A 20,140-nucleotide genomic window follows, 5' to 3' on the forward strand; every position below is an offset into this window, starting at 1 on the left:
AGTTTGGTGCTATCTTTTTAGAGAAAAAATACACATGAGTGGAATAGTAAAACGGTATTTTATCTAATGAACAAGAATACATGTTTTTTTTCATTTTTGGTATCTATTATGCAGTTAGTCAGCATAGGTTATATACAAATAGAAATTTGGAAAGCCAATAGCCATTTTTAAGGTCCTCCCTTAATTCATAATGCACCTTACTTATAGATTTTCCACTCTGCCCCCCAGATATGCTTTATAACCCCTGATATGTCACTTAGGTATATATTGAAATGTTGGAACTGCCTTTGGTATTGCAGATGCAGACTTGGGTCGCTGCTTGGCATCAGATGGGGTTTACTTGTACACAACTAACTCCGTAGGAAAAGGGATCAGCAAACTGGGATCTGGTCTGCACGGCACTTTACGGTGAGTCCTTGTCAGTACTTCATACGGTTGTGGGTTTTTGCCAACACCTTGGATTTATCTAGCAATAATTATGAAATATGATCAAATCTGCACTCTGCACACATCTTACAAATTGACCTGTTTATCACCGCAGCATGGTGATTGAACTTTTACTTACATTGGATAAGGGAGGGTTGGTTTTATAGTGCTTTAAGAAAATCTGCTGATCATTGTGTGGTAAGTACCAATGCGCTGATTAGACAGAAGACGTAGACATTTAATATGCATTGGTCAACACAGTGCCGTGCACCTTTTATTTATTGATCTAAATCAAATCAATATTTGGTGTGACCACCCTTTGCTGTCAAACAAAGATACACTTGCACACCTTTTGTTAAGGGAACTCGGCAGGTAGGCTGTTCCAAACATCTTGGAGAACTGTCCAACGTTCTGCCTCAGTTGCTTCTCTCTCCATGTAATCCCAGACAGACTCAATGATGTTGTGATCAGGGTTCTGTGGGGCCATGCTAGCACTTCCAGCAGTGCTTTTTCTTCTTTATACTGAAAATTTTTGCCACTCAAAATGTTAATGTTTAGTTTTTTTTTACCAATTCTCCCATCGGTCTTTATTGTAATCAATAAATGAATTCGCTATCCGAAAATCAAACTCTTTATACATATTTGCATTTATAGGGTTGGAAAGAAAAAATATTGCATTTGTTAAGTAAAGGGACACATCAACCTTTTTTTTATGACTACTACAGTTCTAGTTTTTACATATTGTATTTAGATACCTGTGTATTAGTCATTTATTTTTCTTAAAGATTGAGCTATGATGACAGGACTACAACCAGGGTCGTAACTAAAAACCTCAGGGCCCCCAACTTCACCATCAACTTGTCCCATAGTGCCACCTTTGCCTTAAAAAGGTTTGTGAGTACCTCATTTGCCCCCCACACAGCCTGCCTGTGCCATCATTGCTCTAGCTTGTTAGTGCCCCCAGAAAGCTAATTGGTGCCATCTTGGCCCACAAACAACTTGTCTGTGCCATTATTGCCCACTTTCCGTCATACACATATGCAAACACAAATTTACACGTTAACACACACTCATACTCACTAACACACACATACACACTCATTCTAACACACACACACTCCCTCTCCCTCCACTCATGCTAACACATACACCATCTCATATCACACACTTACATATACACATCCAGATCCATGCTCGCACACTTATACATAGACATGTCATGCTCATTTATAGGGCTGCAACAACTAATCGATAAAATCGATAATAATCGATAATAAAATTCGTTGCCGACGAATTTCATTATCGATTAGTTGAATCGATTATTATCGATTATAAAATGAGGGTTTTTTCAGAGCAAACGCTCTGAAAAATACCCCTCATTATATAATCCGTTTAGTCTGACTCACAGCAGCAGCTCCTACTTACCAGCCCCTCCCTGTAATCACTGTGACAGCTTGCCCCGCCCCCTTCCTTCTCCCAGAAGGCCAGAACCACATGGCTGTGACACTCATCTAACTGTAAGTATAAAATTAATATTTGGGCTGCTGAAAGTTAGGGTAAGTGGGAGTTAATTTAGGGGCAGTTATGGTTAATGGGGTGTTTAGGGTTAATTTAGGGGAAGTTATGGTTAATGGGGTGTTTAGGGGCAGCTATGGTTAATGGGGTGTTTAGGGTTAATTTAGGAGCAGCTGTGGTTAATGGGGTGTTTGGGGTTAATTTGAGGCAGTTGTGGTTAATGGTATGTTTAAGGTTAATTTAGGGGCTGTTGTGGTTGACAGGGTCTTTAGGGTTAATTTAGGGGATGCTGTGGTTAATGGGGTGTTTAGGGTTAATTTAGGGGCAGTTATGGTTAATGGGGTGTTTAGGGTTAATTTAGGGGCAGTTATGGTTAATGGGGTGTTTAGGGTTAATTTAGGGTAGTTGTTTTGATGGGGTATTTAGAGTTAATTTAGGGGTAGTTATGGTTAATGGGGTGTTTAGGGTTAATTTAATGATGAGGACTGAGGGTTAATTTGATTAATTTAATAAAGTTAACTTAAGGTGCAGTTAGAGATAAAGGGGGGCCAAACTAAGGGGAATCTAAATCCTGGGGCAGTGAAGATTAACCCAGTACTTATTTAAAAAAGTATGATGTCAGTGTGATGTGAACGGGTCTGTGACTCTATGAGGGCACCATGAGATATCTGGGGGGTATAAGGCATATCAGGGGAGGACGGAGAGACATATCCGGGGGTATAAGGCATATACGGTATATAAGGCATATGTGGGGAGGGCAGTGTGGCATGTCTGGGGAGGACGGAGTGGTGTATCAGGGTGTATAAGGCATATCTGGGGCCACAGTGGCATATCTGGGGGTAGACTGGAGTGGCATATGTGGGGAGGGCAGCGTGGCATGTCTGGGAGGTAGTGTGGCATGTCTGGGGAGGATGGAGTGGTGTATCAGGGGGTATAAGGCGTATCAGGCACAGTGGCATATGTGGGGGTGGAGTGGCATATGTGGGAGGCAGTGTGGAGTGGCATATGTGGGAGGCAGCGTGGAATGGTATATGTGGGAGGCAGCGTGGAATGGTATATGTGGGAGGCAGCGTAGCATATGTGGGAGGCAGAGTGGAGTGGTATATGTGGGAGGCAGCGTGGAGTGGCACATGTGGGAGGCAGCGTGGCATATGTGGGAGGCAGCGTGGCATATGTGGGAGGCAGCGTGGCATATGTGGGAGGCAGCGTGGAGTGGCATATGTGGGAGGCAGCGTGGAGTGGCATATGTGGGAGGCAGCGTGGCGTGGCATATGTGGGAGGCAGCGTGGAGTGGTATATGTGGGAGGCAGCGTGGAGTGGTATATGTGGGAGGCAGCGTGGAGTGGCATATGTGGGAGGCAGCGTGGCGTGGCATATGTGGGAGGCAGCGTGGAGTGGTATATGTGGGAGGCAGCGTGGAGTGGTATATGTGGGAGGCAGCGTGGAGTGGTATATGTGGGAGGCAGCGTGGCGTGGCATATGTGGGAGGCAGCGTGGAGTGGTATATGTGGGAGGCAGCGTGGCGTGGCATATGTGGGAGGCAGCGTGGAGTGGAATATGTGGGAGGCAGCGTGGAGTGGTATATGTGGGAGGCAGCGTGGCGTGGCATATGTGGGAGGCAGCGTGGAGTGGCATATGTGGGAGGCAGCGTGGCAAGCCTGTGCTCAAACGTGCATAAATTGGGGGGGGCTGGTTGGGAAATAAAGACAAGAAATGTATTTTATCAAAGTTTTTTTATTATTCTGCGTTTGTATTTAACAATTTGTTTATTAAATTATTTTAAATAAATGAAAAATTTACATTCATTTTTTTATCCGATTAATCGATTAATCGAAAAAATAATCGGCCAACTAATCGATTATGAAAATAATCGTTAGTTGCAGCCCTACTCATTTACATACAAACAGATATACCCCATCCTGCCTGAACCTCCTTACCTCTCCTGCAGCTTTCTGTCTGGCTGCTTGCACGGTTCCAGGGTACCGCAGGGTTATGTGATATGAAGTAATGAGACCCTGCCGGGTTCCTGGCTCTCCATACTGTTTCAAAATTGTTTAGAAATGGCTCTTCCGACCTGGCCCCCATAGAGAGACAGGTCCTGTCGCAGTTGCAACCTCTGCAACACCTGTCGTTACAAAACTGGCTACAATCCAAACACCCTAACTATACTGCCGATAGAATGGCTTGGCCTCAGTCACCCAGACTGACACTGTGGCCAATGAAGATCTTAATTAGCATTGTCATAAAGAATCAGCTCACAATGTTTGAGCAGGGAAAGTCACCCTAAGAATCCTTGTCTTCCTTGATAAATATGTTACTGTATGGTTCTTATCTAACTACTTTTAAGGAATACTTCTGTCTCATGTAAGTGTTGTGTAATCCGTAGGGTAATACCATTAACCTTATAATTACTGCTTTCAGAGGCTTTGTCTATTGTCGAAACGAAGAGCTAGAAGCTGGCTGGATTGCATACGGATGTGGGAAACTGCTTCACAGGCCAGCGTCCTTTGACAACAAACCTCATTTTCTTTTCCAGATAATTGACCAGCACACTCTACAGGTAATTACTCCAAGGCCTACTTTAATTATTAATGTTTCTTGGATTCGAGTTCTTGATATGGCTGACTTCCTATCAACCAACGCCAACTCCATAAATCTTCTAGCAAACGTATTCCACAGTATGAGGAAACAACTAGATACGAGTGCCTGAAAGCACTAATCACTTGAGTGTTGAGTTCTCCATCTGAAATGGACATGCTGTTTAGTGAATTATTTTTAAGTCTCTCCCAGTTGGTCATGCTCTTCTCTTAAATGAAGAAGGAGAGGATCAGCACTCAAATGATAAGGTGAGTTTATTTGACGCAGGCAACGTTTCGACGCACAGGTCTTTCTCAAGCCTTATTGAGGGACTTGGTGGTACCCTGGCTCGTGCACCATTTCACTGCTGAGTGCTGCATTCCAACCTTTCTTTTTGTGTATGCTCTTCTCTTATTGACGATTTAATTGTTGGACGTTTTTAGCAGCAAGTTATGTTTTTATATAAACACGTTTGCATTAATCATGCAAAAAAAAACCAGTTGGATCTAAACAAGAATTAAAATTATTTTAAATATTAATATTTTAAGAACATATTTCACCCTTAGGGTCATTTTGGTCATATTTACTCACCATCCTGATTTCTGCACCGTTTTTCTTTTTTTATTGTAAGTAGCAATGGCTGCTATTATTGACCTGGCCAGCAATTACATATAAATTAATTGGTTTGCACCAGAGAGTAAGATAACTTTCAGTAGCATTCATTGGCTCTGAGACTATTCTCTGAAACACGCTGCAATAAAAAAACAGTATGTATTTAAAGAGCTTTTTCTAATATTGTCTAATATGTCTAATGTCTAATATTTAAAGGTTTATCTCCAGATGCCATATAGATTTTCCAGATTGCTGTCTGCTTTTCAGCAGCGATAATAAAGAGCCATTGAGCCATTGTAATCTTATCATTGTGATAAAGGACTATTATCTCAATTGGCCAAGTATGCCAGCACAAAGCCACTTAAGCAAATACAATCAGCATCTAAAGCAGCCTTTGCATTTCAGAGATCCTAAATAACCTGTGTTAAAGGAACAGCCACACCAACGTTTTAGCACAAATGTAAAACTTGGTTTTAGGGATGTTATAAATGGCGGCATAAACATCTACTCTCTGTAGTGCATATAATGGTAGACAAGCCACCATATATAAATAGTGAAATTTTTTTTTAGGTGTCTGGGGGGTGTTTTCTGTCACTTTTTCTTGGAAACTAAGCTGCCCCTACGGCATTCTGTTAGTCTATACCAGGGGTAGGCAACCTTCAGCTCTCCAGGTGTTGTGGACTACATCTCCCTTGATGCTTTGCCAGCATTATGACTGTAAGAGCATTATGGGAGATGTAGTCCACAACACCTGGAGGGCCGAAGGTTGCCTACCCCTGGTCTATACTGTATGCTCCAGATTAGTGATATAGATTCTACTGGTTGGGTGCTCAGAAAGAGACTTATCTTATTAGTTTTCATTGGTATTACAAAAATGAAATTTTGGTTTTGTTATAACATTAAAAGTTATTTTTAGGGAGGGATTAATTGCTGTACAAACAACCATGTTACCTGATTTGGAGTGAGGTTTAACATATGTTAAAAAAAAAAATAAAAAAAAAAATAAAGCATACAACAATACCGTAATACTTACTGCTCATCTTTTACATTTATAGATCTGGCTTGTAACTTTTTGTGCTATTTTATATTGATCCTAAAAATTTTTAGGATGGTTTCCAGATTTGTCATTTGTAACCATTTCCATAATATTTTGGCCCTTTGTGTGAAGACATTTGTGATGAGACAGGCCCCATCATCAGCTAGGTCTTGGACCTACAATCAGTCGGATAGAACAGCTACAGACTGGTGCAGGGAAAGATACAGAGTAAGCTGCTAACTCTTGGTCTTGCCTGGTCTGATGAGAGGCGCAAGACAAATGCGTAAACTTGCAAATCAGGTTGTTCTTAGAATAGAAAACTTACAATTTGAGGGGTGCAAACTATGTATCCAAATTTCATGTTGCATTCAGTGACTTGGGGTTTAAATCAAAATTGTACCTCTGCTAAATGAGTTTTCCATTGGAAGTGCAAAATAGTGAGGGGGGAGGGGGGGAGATAGTGTTGATGGGTATAATATTGAATTGTCTGAATGAGGGAGATAATTAATGAGGTGGTGAGAATGCATTAATGAATGTGTACATTTTTCATTGTGTACATTGTGAATGTGTACATGTTTCATTTTGTGAATGAAAGTGTGAATTAGTGAGTGACTGTTAAAGTGTTTGTGTGTATGTAAAATTGATTTGTGGAAAGGCAAAGATGGCACAAGTAGGATGTTTGAGCCTTGGGGACCAAGATGACACAGGCAGGGTGTTTATGGGACAAAGATGGCACAGGCCGGGCTGTTTGGGGACGAAGTTGACTCATGCTGGGCTGTTTGGGGACAAAGATGGTAAATCCTATGTGTGTAATCTGGGTGCTGGTCAGGTTCTATGTGGGCAGTGTGGACGCCAGAGCTGGCTTTGCGTTGTGCAACCTGTGATCTAGGTTTCCATACATTATTATTGTATACCTGCAAATACAGGATTTGTATGTCTGATTCTATGCCTCCAGTGCTGAGTTCACATGTGAACAATAATAATAATAATAACAATATATATATAATTGCTAACAGCAATCACACTCCTATCATACCAAGTCAGCTAGTACATGCTGGAATCTGGGTATGTCTGGGCATGATAGGAGTGTGATTGCTGTTAACAATCATATATATATATAATATATTAATATTGTTATTGAATTTTTTGTCCTATTTTGCTGTGTTACTAACTTTAAATAAAAGTGTGAGATTATTTTATGGTGGGGGTCATATTTGGTTTCGGACAAGTAAATGCTGGATTTTCGGTTTCAGTCCAGAATTTTCGTTTCGGTGCATCCCTAAGCCAGACAATGAAGTGGTAGGCCTACACCACATCAATGTTTGGGTTAGTATATAGTGATAGGAGTTATGCTGCACTCTTATCAGTGTCTGGCTCAATGTATAGTGATAGGGATTACGCTGTACCACCGTCAATGCCTGCCTCAGTATATAGTGTTAGGTGTTATGCTGTACCCCGTCAATGTCGGCCTCAGTATATAGTGATAGGTGTTATGCTGTACCCCCATCAATGTCTGCCTCAAAATCTAGTGATAGGTGTAATGCTGTACCACCGTCAATGTCTGCCTCAGTATATAGTGGTAGGTGTTATGCTGTACCACTGTCAATGTCTGCCTCAGTATATAATGATAACAGTAATGCTGTACCACTTTCAATGTCTGCGCCAGTATATAACGATAGAATCTATGCAGTTTTAAAGTGTTGGGGGGGGTGCCACATACAGGATCCGCCCCAGGTGCCAAATATTCTAGGTACGCCCCTGGATGGCACTCTGCTGTATAATGTTGGGTAACTTAGTGCAGTCATGAAGATGGATTGTTTCTTATCATTACAATATATTTTAGGGCTGCAACAACTAATCGATAAAATCGATAATAATCGATAATGAAAATCGTTGCCAACGAATTTCATTATCGATTAGTGGAATCGATTTTTATCGATTATAAAATGAGGGTTTTTTCAGAGCAAACGCTCTGAAAAATACCCCTCATTATATAAACCGTTTCAGTGACTCACAGCAGCAGCTCCTACTTACCAGTCCCTCCCTGTAATCACTGTGACAACTGGCCCCGCCCCTTCCTTCTCCCAGAAGGCCAGAACCACATGGCTGTGACACTCATCTAACTGTAAGTATACAAATAATATTTGGGCTGCTGAAAGTTAGGGGAGGTGGGGTTTAATTTAGGGGCAGTTATGGTTAATGGGGTGTTTAGAGTTAATTTAGGGGAAGTTATGGTTAATGGGGTGTTTAGGGGCAGCTATGGTTAATGGGGTGTTTAGGGGCAGCTATGGTTAATGGGGTGTTTAGGGTTAATTTAGGGGCAGTTATGGTTAATGGGGTGTTTGGGGTTAATTTGAGGCAGTTATGGTTAATGGGGTGTTTAGGGTTAATATAGGAGCAGCTGTGGTTAATGGGGTGTTTGGGGTTAATTTGAGGCAGTTGTGGTTAATGGGGTGTTTAGGGTTAATTTAGGGGCTGTTGTGGTTGATGGGGGTCTTTAGGGTTAATTTAGGGGATGCTTTGTTTGATGGGGTATTTAGAGTTAATTTAGGGGTAGTTATGGTTAATGGGGTGTTTAGTGTTAATTTAATGATGAGGACTGAGGGTTAATTTAATTAATTTAATAAAGTTAACTTAAGGCGCAGTTAGAGGTAAAGGGGGGCAGACTAAGGGGAATCTAAATCCTGGGGGCAGTGAAGATTAACCCAGTACTTATTTATAAAAGTATGGTGTAAGTGTGCTGTGAACAGGTCTGTGACTCTGAGGGGACTATGAGATATCTGGGGGTATAAGGCATATCTGGGGAGGACAGAGTGACATTTCTGGGGGTATAAGGCATATACGGTATATAAGGCATATGGGGAGGGCAGCGTGGCATGTCTGGGAGGCAGTGTGGCATGTCTGGGGAGGATGGAGTGGTGTATCAGGGGGTATAAGGCGTATCAGGCACAGGGGCATATGTGGGAGGCAGCGTGGAGTGGAATATGTGGGAGGCAGCGTGGAGTGGAATATGTGGGAGGCAGCGTGGAGTGGAATATGTGGGAGGCAGCGTGGAGTGGAATATGTGGGAGGCAGCGTGGAGTGGAATATGTGGGAGGCAGCGTGGCATATGTGGGAGGCAGCGTGGCATATGTGGGAGGCAGCGTGGCATATGTGGGAGGCAGCGTGGAGTGGAATATGTGGGAGGCAGCGTGGAGTGGTATATGTGGGAGGCAGAGTGGAGTGGCATATGTGGGAGGCAGCGTGGAGTGGAATATGTGGGAGGCAGCGTGGCATATGTGGGAGGCAGCATGGAGTGGCATGTCTGGGAGGCAGCGTGGCAAGCCTGGGCTCAAATGTGCATGTGGGAGGCAGCGTGGCATATGTGGGAGGCAGCGTGGAGTGGAATATGTGGGAGGCAGCGTGGAGTGGAATATGTGGGAGGCAGCGTGGCATATGTGGGAGGCAGGGTGGAGTGGAATATGTGGGAGGCAGGGTGGAGTGGTATATGTGGGAGGCAGTGTGGAGTGGCATATGTGGGAGGCAGCGTGGCAAGCCTGTGCTCAAATGTGCATAAATTGGGGGGCTGGTTGGGGAATAAAGACAAGAAATGCATTTTATCAGTTTTTTTTTATTATTCTGCGTTTGTATTTAACATTTGTTTATTAAATTATTTTAAATAAATGAAAAATGTACATTCATTTTTTTATCCGATTAATCGAAAAAATAATCGGCCAACTAATCGATTATGAAAATAATCGTTAGTTGCAGCCCTAATATATTTACTATTAAGTTATGCGTTGAGTGTTTTCCCCATAGACCTTCATTTGTTCCTTGGTGCCCTCCGGGGCATAAGGCAAGACTGGTAAACACACACATTATACACACTCATCTGGCCTTCTAATGGAATAGCATACTGTATGGTTAATGGCTACTTGCACGTATTGCATCTTTTATTTTTTTATTTTTTACAAATATTCTTGTAAATAGGACTGTACATCTGCAGTTCTGATATAGTAACAACGCATAATAGATTTATGTATTACTTTAGAAATATATTTACCCAAAGTAATGCATGGTGAGGATAACTACTAACTAAGCAGCTGAAAAAGTTAATTTTATCTTGGTTTCTTAACCAAAATCTTAAGCCATCTCTCAGCTTTATCTGTGCTATAATTCCAATGAGTCCAGTAACTTCCAGCACGTTTTAGTAAGTACGGTGGTCATCTCTGTCTTGTTGTGTGTTTTTTTTGGGGGGGGGGGGAGTTGTAATAATTGGAGGAATGTTGTCAAGAAAATATTGTTTGAAATGTTTTAGTTGTCTCTTGTAAGAGACCAGTGACTAAATGTGAGCCAATAAATGTTGCAGCAGTTGGCTAATTTTTACATTTATTGTGTTCTATTGTTTTTTTGGGGGTTTTTTTAAACCTATAAATGCAAAGCCAACAACTAAACTGCTTGCCTCTTTTTCACTCCTAGATCTCTCAGATTGTCACAATGCCAGCCAATCATTTTCCCCTTGGAAGCAATATGACTACTGTTCACCTGTCTTCGGACGGAACGTATTTTTACTGGATTTGGTCTCCTGCTAGCCTAAATGAGAAGACTCCAAAGGGCCACTCTGTTTTCATGGACATCTTTGAGCTGAATGTGAGTTCCTTCAAAGTGAACACAAGTGAGAAAGATGTGAAGATGTCTCCAGACCTTTAAGTTATCACAGAATCTTAATCCATTTTTTTTCCTTTTTTTCCCCATACGATATGTGCCTTTGAGTATTTACCATGTCAACTAGCGAGATTTAATTTGGAAGTGTATGAACCCAGGACACCATCGCTATAGATTTGATTAGAAATTTACTTTTTTTTTTTTTTTTTTTTTTTTTTTTATAGTCTAGAGATTGATTATTATATCGATTGGCAATGATCTCAACCTGAACAGGGTTAGGTGTTAGGGGGACAACAAAACATACTAATTACAAGTATTTTGAAAGGTACCATCCCTGCTTATACCACATGCATACAGTTTACCTTAACCCTGGTATGTAAAATTAAATAGTACAAGAAATACTTTTAGTTGTATGATTACTTGTTTTGCAATTCAGCGCTGTTCTTGTTTCTAGGGGTTCTATTACAGAAGCTGCGCACTGTTGGCTCTCAGTAATGTGACATTATGCAGTGTGCCAGTCACTTTGTTCACTGCTTTCTTGTCACAGCTGCATATTACTGTGTTGGCGCGTGCACGGGGTGCCATTGTGTTTCCAGAGACACGCTTTGGTTCCATGCCGTATCAGTGCTTAAGGGCTTTTAACTAGGCGTGTGGTGTGAGTGCTATGCTACAAGTATCTATATTTTTGCAGGTATCTTTCTGTGCTAGAAAGGCCTGTTGCTGAAATGATTAGTTGCCCAGATTTCGTGCCTTGCAATTTCAGATGTACATATGTATTTTGGTCTGTGCAGGTAGAAAATGGAGTGTGCATGGCAAGCCCTCTTCATGAACGTGTTATATTAACAAGGAAAGAGGGGGAGTCAGCCAAAAGTATTAATGAAATGCTGCTGAGCCGGCTGTCCAGATACAGAGCTTCTCCATCTGCCACCCTGGCCGCACTCACTGGATCTACAATCTCAAACACTCTGAAAGAGGACCAAACCGGTGAGCCGCTGCCCTTACCTACGTGTATCAACAACATAAAAACAAGAACCTATCTGATTCTGCGTTGGGGATTCTGGAAATCCACACTCATCCGGTACCGATGATAATTGTATTTGCCAATAGCTTTGGTCCTTGGCATATTCCATAAAATGTACAGGGACTATATGCTGAAGTAGCATAACATTATCTTATCCAGACGGGAGGTCCAAGCTTCAGTTTGGATAATATTGAGCCTCATTAGTTGGATGTTGGGTGCAATAAAAAGCAAACTTTAAACATCTTTACACACTTCTTAGCTAAGAACATATTGTTTTGGGAGATAGTATGCAGCAATGTTCACGCGTATGCTCTGTTTGCAGCGGCAAATACAAGCTGTGGTCTTCCTTTGAAAACCTTGCGAAAAACTCCGATGTATACCTGCGGCACATACCTGGTGCTCCTTGTACCTCCTCCAGGGGGGTCAGGGAGTTCAGCAACAAGATCTCTTTTTGGTGGAACTAGTGGCTTATCGTCTTTGAAAAGTAAGCAATCTTCTTAGCTCCTACCTTCTTAGAACTGTCATATTAACATCTTGCAGGGTGTGTGCTGTAGTTAAACTTAAGTCAAAGTCTACAAGTTGTGGTTAGTTCTCATTAATACATTGCCTTCTCTCCAACCTAAAACTGATTTTTGGAATTTATGATTGCTCTTTTCGATCTAGTGCATAGTTAAGTAAATGACTCACAAACAGTTAGTGGTTGTTTAGGGGGGAATTAAGGATAAAATACTCAATGCTTAACCAATTTGTGTTCTATTAATTACAGTCCTTGCTTCCAGTCTGGTTTTTAACATTTCTGACGGGCAATTCACCAACCGAGCTGACCTCATTGATGCTGCTGGAAGCTCTCTTGGCCGAGGAGCACTGGTGACAGGACTTGGTAATGAATACACGTTATTTTGTTTAATATCTGAGTGAGCTGTAGGTATTGTGTGTTAATTTGTTATTCTAACATCACAATCTTTAGCCTGTGTAGGGTAGGGTATCCTCATAACCTGCACTTATCCACGTTTGTTTTAGTAAGTTATGTCATCAACAGTGTTCTAAATTCAGCATAAACTATTAGATATCATACAGATCAGTGTACATATAAATAAATATATATTCTCTGATATTTTTATGACATCACAATTGGCAAAATCTTAATACAATTTGTCTATTATATACATACATGCATACAGCTATTGTAATAGCAACATTTAGTGAAATAGCCTTAATGTCTACTTAGGATGAGTTAGTGTGCATTTTTCTATAAAACAGGGCTTTATGTGATCACACATGCATATATTGTCTGCCCAAATGCCTTATGTATGAGTGAAACCCAACAACACAGCTTTGCCCAGGGCCTCATTATAATTATACAGTGGCACACAATTCTTCCATTAGATAGATTTCGGAACAGTATATGTGAGACTTGGCATAATTATAATTCTATTTGGCAATATATATATATGCATAGACTATTGTTCAAAGTCTGGGGTCACTTAGCTGTTTTCATGGAAAACAGACATTTTCTAGCTGTCCTAACAATTGCAAAAGGGTTTTCTAATGATCATTTAGCCTTTTAAACTTTAAACTTGGATTAGCGAACATAGCAAAGTGATAGTTGCTGATAAAGGGCATCTGTACACTTATGAGGATATTCCATTAAAAAATCAACTGTTTCTAGCTACAATAGTCATTTACAACATTAACAACGTCTACAAACTTTTGAACAGTAGTGTGTGTGTGTATGTAAATATGTGTGTGTGTGTGTATGTGTATATATATATATATATATATATATATATATATATATATATATATATTTATTTTTTTTTTATTTTTTTATTTTTTTTTTTATTATTATTAATGCCGGCGGTAGTACTGCATAGTGGGCACCACTTTTATAAAAGTCTTCTGTGTGCTTTCTGTGCAGGTGCTTGTTACGATACCATGAATAACATGATCTGGACGTGCTCCAACGATTACATTGATCAGTGGTGCAATCCTGGAAACCAGGCTTTCCATGTCATATGTCAGAGGCTTGGTGTCACTCACATCATCGCAGATCCTAAAGGTATTCTGTCTAGCAAAGACCTCATGCTATCTTGGGAACTGTACCTAGCATCAATAGTTTGTAATAAAAAAAAAATGATGCCTCAAATTGATTATCAGTGAAGGAAACCATATCTCTGTCACTCTCTGGGGAATTAATTTGCTTACGAATGACATCACGTTTATACATTTCTGCAGGAGAGGCTGTATCAACCAGTGAGGTTATAAACCAACTCCTCCATCACGTTGGTGCCATGTGCATCCATCAGCTCAATCTTCTGTCTACCAGCAATACTTTGCCTATCACAAGTTTTCTGGGCAAACAGCATCCTATTGAAACACATCATCTGAGCAGCATCTGCGACATCATGGAGAAAGCAATGGTCAACTGCGATAAATGCATCATCCGCTGCATCCTAGTAGTATTCCAGGTACTGTACTTCTGAGTAGTAGATGAAGAAGAGGCAGTGAGAGGTCATGAAAGGTAGATTAGAGTGTCATCAGCACAGAGGTGGTAATTTTCCTCACAGATATCCAGCAGGATCCAGGATGATATTAGTGCTATCTTTTTCAAGTCGGGTTCATTGAGACAAACATAGAGCACAAAAGGACATCTAGCATACACCACAATCGGTACCACAGACCGTATCGTGCCTGTTGTCACTTGTCATACTTTCCTGTAATGAAAATTTAGTACAAAATAATTAATGTAGAGCAGTCATCGGCAGTTTATCTTTACAAAAATAAAGCATGGATGAATGTGGGTCTTTTGGGGGAAATATCTTTCCTGCTTTACATTTTTTATTAATTGAGATTAAAGTGAAATGTTCTGTTTTCAGGTGGTATTCAAATTCTTTCTGAGCCCTCAAACTGAAAGAAATCGTGAGACTATCCGCAGGGCAGGCCTGTTACTTTGGCAGCTACTGATGGCACCCAAAGACCAAATATGCCCTGAAATTCAAAAGGAGGTCTGCCTGGCGATCAGGTAAGTTTTACTTAGGTTGTTGTGGAGCAGTGTGTGTCTCTAAAGCAGTGAAGGAACGAAAGTTCCCGTTCTCAGCCATCAGGATTTTTGTAGTCTTTAATTGAGTAAACAGGCTCTTCTGGGTTGCAAAAAAGTAGGAATCCCTTTCTATGTTGATGTAAATTGTGCATATGACATCCCTAAAGGTGTGTTGTTGATGAGACTTAGCAGAGATAAAAGTTGAATTGTGAGCCGAATGCTTGTATTCCTAATAACACTTGAATGATGTTTAGAAAAAGAATGTTTAACTTATGGGGTGTGGGTTCCAGCACCAGTTAGGGCTTTATATACTTTCCAGCTATTAATCACATATACCATTGGTGTCCCCTAATTCTATCAAACAAAAAAGGTTAATAAAGCTTTATCAGGCAAGACTCGGTTAGAACATTGGATGGGGAATGCCTAAATGGCAGTAATTGATTTAGGCAGAGCCTAGTAGGGGAACTGGTAAGTGACGCATGTGTGCTAGGGGTTTGTCTCCCAAAGTGCTCCAGTAATTGGTGCTCTGGCACATTGATCTGTACTATGCTCACTGCAAATACATGGAAATGAGGCCCATTCTTCAGTGGCAAGGTTATCATACAACAGATAGTGTATTCTTTCTGCCTCTAGTTGTTAGTACTTTATGTTGGTAATGTAAGAAACATCTTTCTGATGTAGAGAAGTCCCAGCTTGCACTTGTTAAAGGGACAGTCTAATGTCCCTGACCCCCCCCCTACTATAGAAGTATGCATGTTAAAGTACTCCACAGTATTAAAATGTGTGTCCTTTAATATGAAAATGAAAATCAGATAAAACTTACCTGTCTCAGAATTTGCTGCCATTTTACAAAATATTCTTTCTTCCGCCATGATCCAAAATTTGTTGCCACTGATTGACAGCTTAAGCAGCCAATCATTGGCAGGAAAGTGTTCCTATTGAAATCAATAGTATGACTTTACTAAGGCAGACAGGGATTTAAACAGACCCCTGCATACAGTGTTCAGCGGAGTCAACATTGGATCTAACTGAAGGCGAATACATCACGTGTGGGGACATACATTCAACCAAATGCATCTCCTCCTGGGAGCTGGGGAAAGGGGCAAATGCATTTGGGGAACCCACCTATGCATTTGCAAAGCAGACCACATGAAAATTTAAACGGGCCACTCACCTATCATATGCATTAAGGGCAGTGGAGTGTCACTTTAAACATCATGAGCATCAGTTAAAACCTTCTGATAGGATTATCCTGCACTAAATATTGTGTGAATATGTCATAGGAGTGTGTTGGGTAATATTTGTGCTAGGCACTATGCAGCTCATTGTAAAATCAAATGACATTCAATTTCTCTTACATCAATGTATTTTTTTCATAAGTGAACACAATAAGTGTAGTAATACTTGGCTTGACTTTTTATTGCAGTTATGGTTTAAACATTCTGAATCCAGGGGAACTTGAAATCAACAACTTGCTCAAACTTATTTTAACAGAAGGTAAGGGAGTGTGTTTGGTTGGTAACTTAAATATTTGGCATACTGATGTACATTTTTATTCCTATAGAAAAAGTGTATATGAATGCCTAAAAACCTTACATGTATAATGTTAGAGATATTTGAATTTGTGCACTAACGAATACTGTTGGGGTTATGTCCTATCTTTGGGTGCTGCGGTAGAAAATGATGAATTTGCAGTGTGATGTGATTTAATTCTAACAATGTTATGCAGGTGACAGAAATAGTGGGCTCTCCCAGCTCAGAGATGTCATCTTGACAAACTTGACAGAACAGCTTCAAAACAACAGGTTTGGAAGCGATGAAGATGAACATTATAGGTAAATCTGACATTTTTCCCTCTATGGGGATACTCATTAGGTGGACTCTTTACCATGGCAACTAGCAGAATATTCTTGGTGATTACACCAGTCCATTTGTTGAGTCGTCCAATGATGTATTTATGTTAGTGTTAGATTTAAGTTTTGTTCAAGTATGACCAGACTACGATCTTTCTGTGTGTGTAATGCGGATTCCACAGCAGAACTAGTAGAAAATGAATGAAATTATTGAGTATTTGTATCAGCATTTACACTTTCTTTTCCTAGGCTGAATGACGAGCTATTGCACTATATTTTGAAGATTGTCGTTCGCGAATCATGCATTTTGATCACCAAGTGCCAAACAGTGTCTAAAGAAGATTTCCAAAGACTCCTATCAACTGTGCCTGTAAGATCAACACAATGTTTAAGGATATCTGTGTTAGTTAATTGTACTCACACCTGATGTGCATCTGTATTAGGTATTAGGATGTCAGCTTTTTACCTTCGAATGGCCCTGGGTTGTGGTGGAAAATTACAATAAAATGCAGCACTATAATGTGGTAAACCGTTGAATGCTTGCCGTTGGAAGTGTAGGAAGTTAAGTTTGGTGTCTTTAAATAAACATTCAGACTTGATCTATAGTTGATAGTAACAAAGCTCTTTCTGACGATGGCCAAATAGTATAGGGATTATAGCTCCATATTGGTTGGCAAGCTGTAGTACAACCACAATGCTTCATAGTGATGTAGTCTCTGGACTGCTAATAACGTGTGTTACGGCTTATAGCATACTGCACTGTGTTATATAAAGCTATATGTGTGTATGTATATATATATATATATATATATATATATATATGTGTGTGTGTATATATATATATATATATATATATATATATATATATATATATATATATATTACATGTGGACAATTGGTGTTCAGTAATTAAACTCTCTCTTGTGCAATGTTGCTTTTTTATGTGTATTGAAGGTTGCCTCCCCATGCCTGCTTTATTTGATGGCTGTGCAGAATCACCTCCTCAGTAACACTGTCTTAATCAAACCTGATGAGTGTGATGACAGTGACAGCTCCCTGCAGGGGGAAACATTGAAGGTACAGGTAAACACCAGATTTTATATTAATAATGCTGTTTTATGTTTGTGAATGTCAGCCGTTGGTAACTAATCATTGATGGTACATGACATGATTGTTTCTAGTATAAATACACCCATCAGGGCATAGTGAGGTATCTGTGCAAAAGGTCCCACCCAGCTACTAAGCTCTTCCACGCTTTGCCACATTAGCCTGTCTAAAGGCTTTGATGGCACAGATAGCTTCTTTACCGGCTAGTTGTTGCACTTTTCCTGGAAATAACAGGTCCGATTCCAGCAGCGCTTTGCGTTATGGCTACAGGCAAGCAAATACACAATCCCTTGTTGTTGTTGGTGATGCGCCTTGAAATGGCTGGAGGCATGCCTGTAACTTCCTGGCTCTTATATGCCATTTTGTCTCCTATGTATCTCTCTTATGCATGTGATTTCTCCAGGGCCCAAGTTCAATATTCCAAATTAAACACATTTTTAGTTGAGGAGAATTAAGCAAAAAAGGTCTTGTATTGTCCAGCATCTGTGTGTTTTGACACCTGTCCAGCATTGTGTTTCATGTTTCCTGTCTAGACATGGAGAAATTGATGTCAGACGATTTGTACAACTATCAGCTCTTTGCACAAAATAATTTATATCGTACAATGGCACGTAAGAAATGCTGTGCAGTGTCATACATGTGTTTGGAGCAAACAGGAGAGGACACTTCATTGTCAGCAACAAATATGATGTATCTGAGGTGAAAATAGTGACAAAATATCTCCAGGCTTACACCGATGTTGAGGTAAAGTCTCCGTATCAGATATGCTTTAACTTATAAAGTATTTTTCTTCTTCTCTCGCAATTGTAGGATTTACAGGCAAGCATTTTGAGCCTAGCAACCCAGATACTAACAGGTTGCGATGAAGTCTTGGAGATGTTACAACGTGTGACCACTGCCCTCATCAACAGTGACATTCCCGATAGGGATATCAGGTAAAATGAGTTAAAAATATATTTTCTTTATTATAATATCTATCTATGTATCAACATGCGTTAGAGAGAATGGTATGTTGACTAACTCGCGTACTGCATACTAAAATCATGCGTGAAACTGAGACAATTATGCTGTTAAACATGCGAACTGAGGGAAGACCAGCAGCGTCATGGCATGTTTTTACTGTTCGCCCTTTTTGTAATGCTCCGAAAGCACACAGTGAGCTCGGTTTTATCAAAAAGTGTTTAGTCAGCCCTCAGCTGGATGTATTAATGTGTCGTGTTTTATTAAACCTGAGCCAGATAAGTTTAGCACATTTGCTTTTAACACACTGCTTTTAACTTGTCTCTAAGTGCCTCGAAAGGCTTACGTAGAGCTGAATGAGCAATAACAAATGTCAGCCTTATTGACTGCGGATATGCCATGTGTGCTGTTCGTGAAATACCTGTAAAGGAGAAATTACAAAAGCAAGAATAAAACTCTGTGTACAAACTCTTTATAAAATAATACAAATAAAAGTATCTCCTAGTCTCTATTCTATTAGACCTATGTTATATAATGCATACCTGTAACTTAAGATTTTACACACACAAAAAGTTAACGTTGCTTATAGTTGCTAGATATATATATATATATATATATATATATATATATATAATCAGTATAAAATTACACAAAAAAAGTTGTTTATAATAAAAACTTTCATGGCTGTTTGTTACCCTGCCCTGGTGTGATGTATGAATATACTTTCTATATCCGTGTTCCAAGTTTTATAGAACTTGTGTAGATGTTAGAATCCACATGTGTATTTCATTTATATCTGTTACTAGCAAGCTAGGTTAATAATCTGTTTACACAAATAAGCAGTGCTATTCTTCTTTATACATATAACATTTAAGAATGTAAATAACTCTCTGACATGATATTTATGTTTGGGATGAGACGCATCTTATTGGTTGCGTGTCCATTTCTCCGTGCATGACTGTTTGCCTGGCTTGGAGGATCCGTTAACTGTGACTTTTTATTTTAGACTGAAAGGACTAGAACAGATTACCAAGTCCACAATGCTTGGGCACCTCCTTCCGGTACTCCTTACCTCCCTCATGCATCCAAATCTGCAGACCCTAACCATGGCCGATGCTCTGATGCCCCAGCTAGTGCAGCTGGTGCTTTATACCAGTCAGGTAAGGGCTCATTACTACATTACTACAAGACCAGTAAAATAAAATATTAAAAACAGACTTCTATAAAGAGACCTCAGTATAGACATCCTCCCTGTCACCTATAAATGAAGACTCTATAGGTTCGTGCTATAGGCAGGTCTTAATCTACATCACACAGATGTACAGTTGGCACCAATAGTATAAATCTTC

The 20,140-nt window shown here is 40.1% G+C and overlaps 1 protein-coding gene across 1 annotated transcript in view; it reads left to right on the forward strand.

The window, feature by feature from the left end:
* LOC149289062 (putative E3 ubiquitin-protein ligase HECTD4) overlaps window positions 1-20,140 on the forward strand; it is a 71,236-nt gene that overhangs the window by 14,462 nt on the left and 36,634 nt on the right. Inside the window, exons 5-19 of the mRNA XM_089490995.1 lie at window positions 300-408; window positions 4,363-4,501; window positions 10,625-10,795; window positions 11,602-11,794; window positions 12,154-12,315; window positions 12,598-12,711; window positions 13,750-13,890; window positions 14,067-14,299; window positions 14,708-14,853; window positions 16,298-16,368; window positions 16,601-16,706; window positions 16,974-17,094; window positions 17,679-17,807; window positions 18,642-18,766; window positions 19,798-19,951. Coding sequence (XP_089347121.1) covers window positions 300-408; window positions 4,363-4,501; window positions 10,625-10,795; window positions 11,602-11,794; window positions 12,154-12,315; window positions 12,598-12,711; window positions 13,750-13,890; window positions 14,067-14,299; window positions 14,708-14,853; window positions 16,298-16,368; window positions 16,601-16,706; window positions 16,974-17,094; window positions 17,679-17,807; window positions 18,642-18,766; window positions 19,798-19,951 — 2,114 coding nt within the window. The remainder of the gene's footprint in view (window positions 1-299; window positions 409-4,362; window positions 4,502-10,624; window positions 10,796-11,601; window positions 11,795-12,153; window positions 12,316-12,597; window positions 12,712-13,749; window positions 13,891-14,066; window positions 14,300-14,707; window positions 14,854-16,297; window positions 16,369-16,600; window positions 16,707-16,973; window positions 17,095-17,678; window positions 17,808-18,641; window positions 18,767-19,797; window positions 19,952-20,140) is intronic.

Source organism: Sceloporus occidentalis, unplaced genomic scaffold, assembly GCF_023333645.1.
Source record: "Sceloporus occidentalis isolate IW3139 unplaced genomic scaffold, rSceOcc1.0.p SCAF_48, whole genome shotgun sequence".
NCBI classification, from domain to species: Eukaryota; Metazoa; Chordata; class Lepidosauria; order Squamata; family Phrynosomatidae; genus Sceloporus; species Sceloporus occidentalis.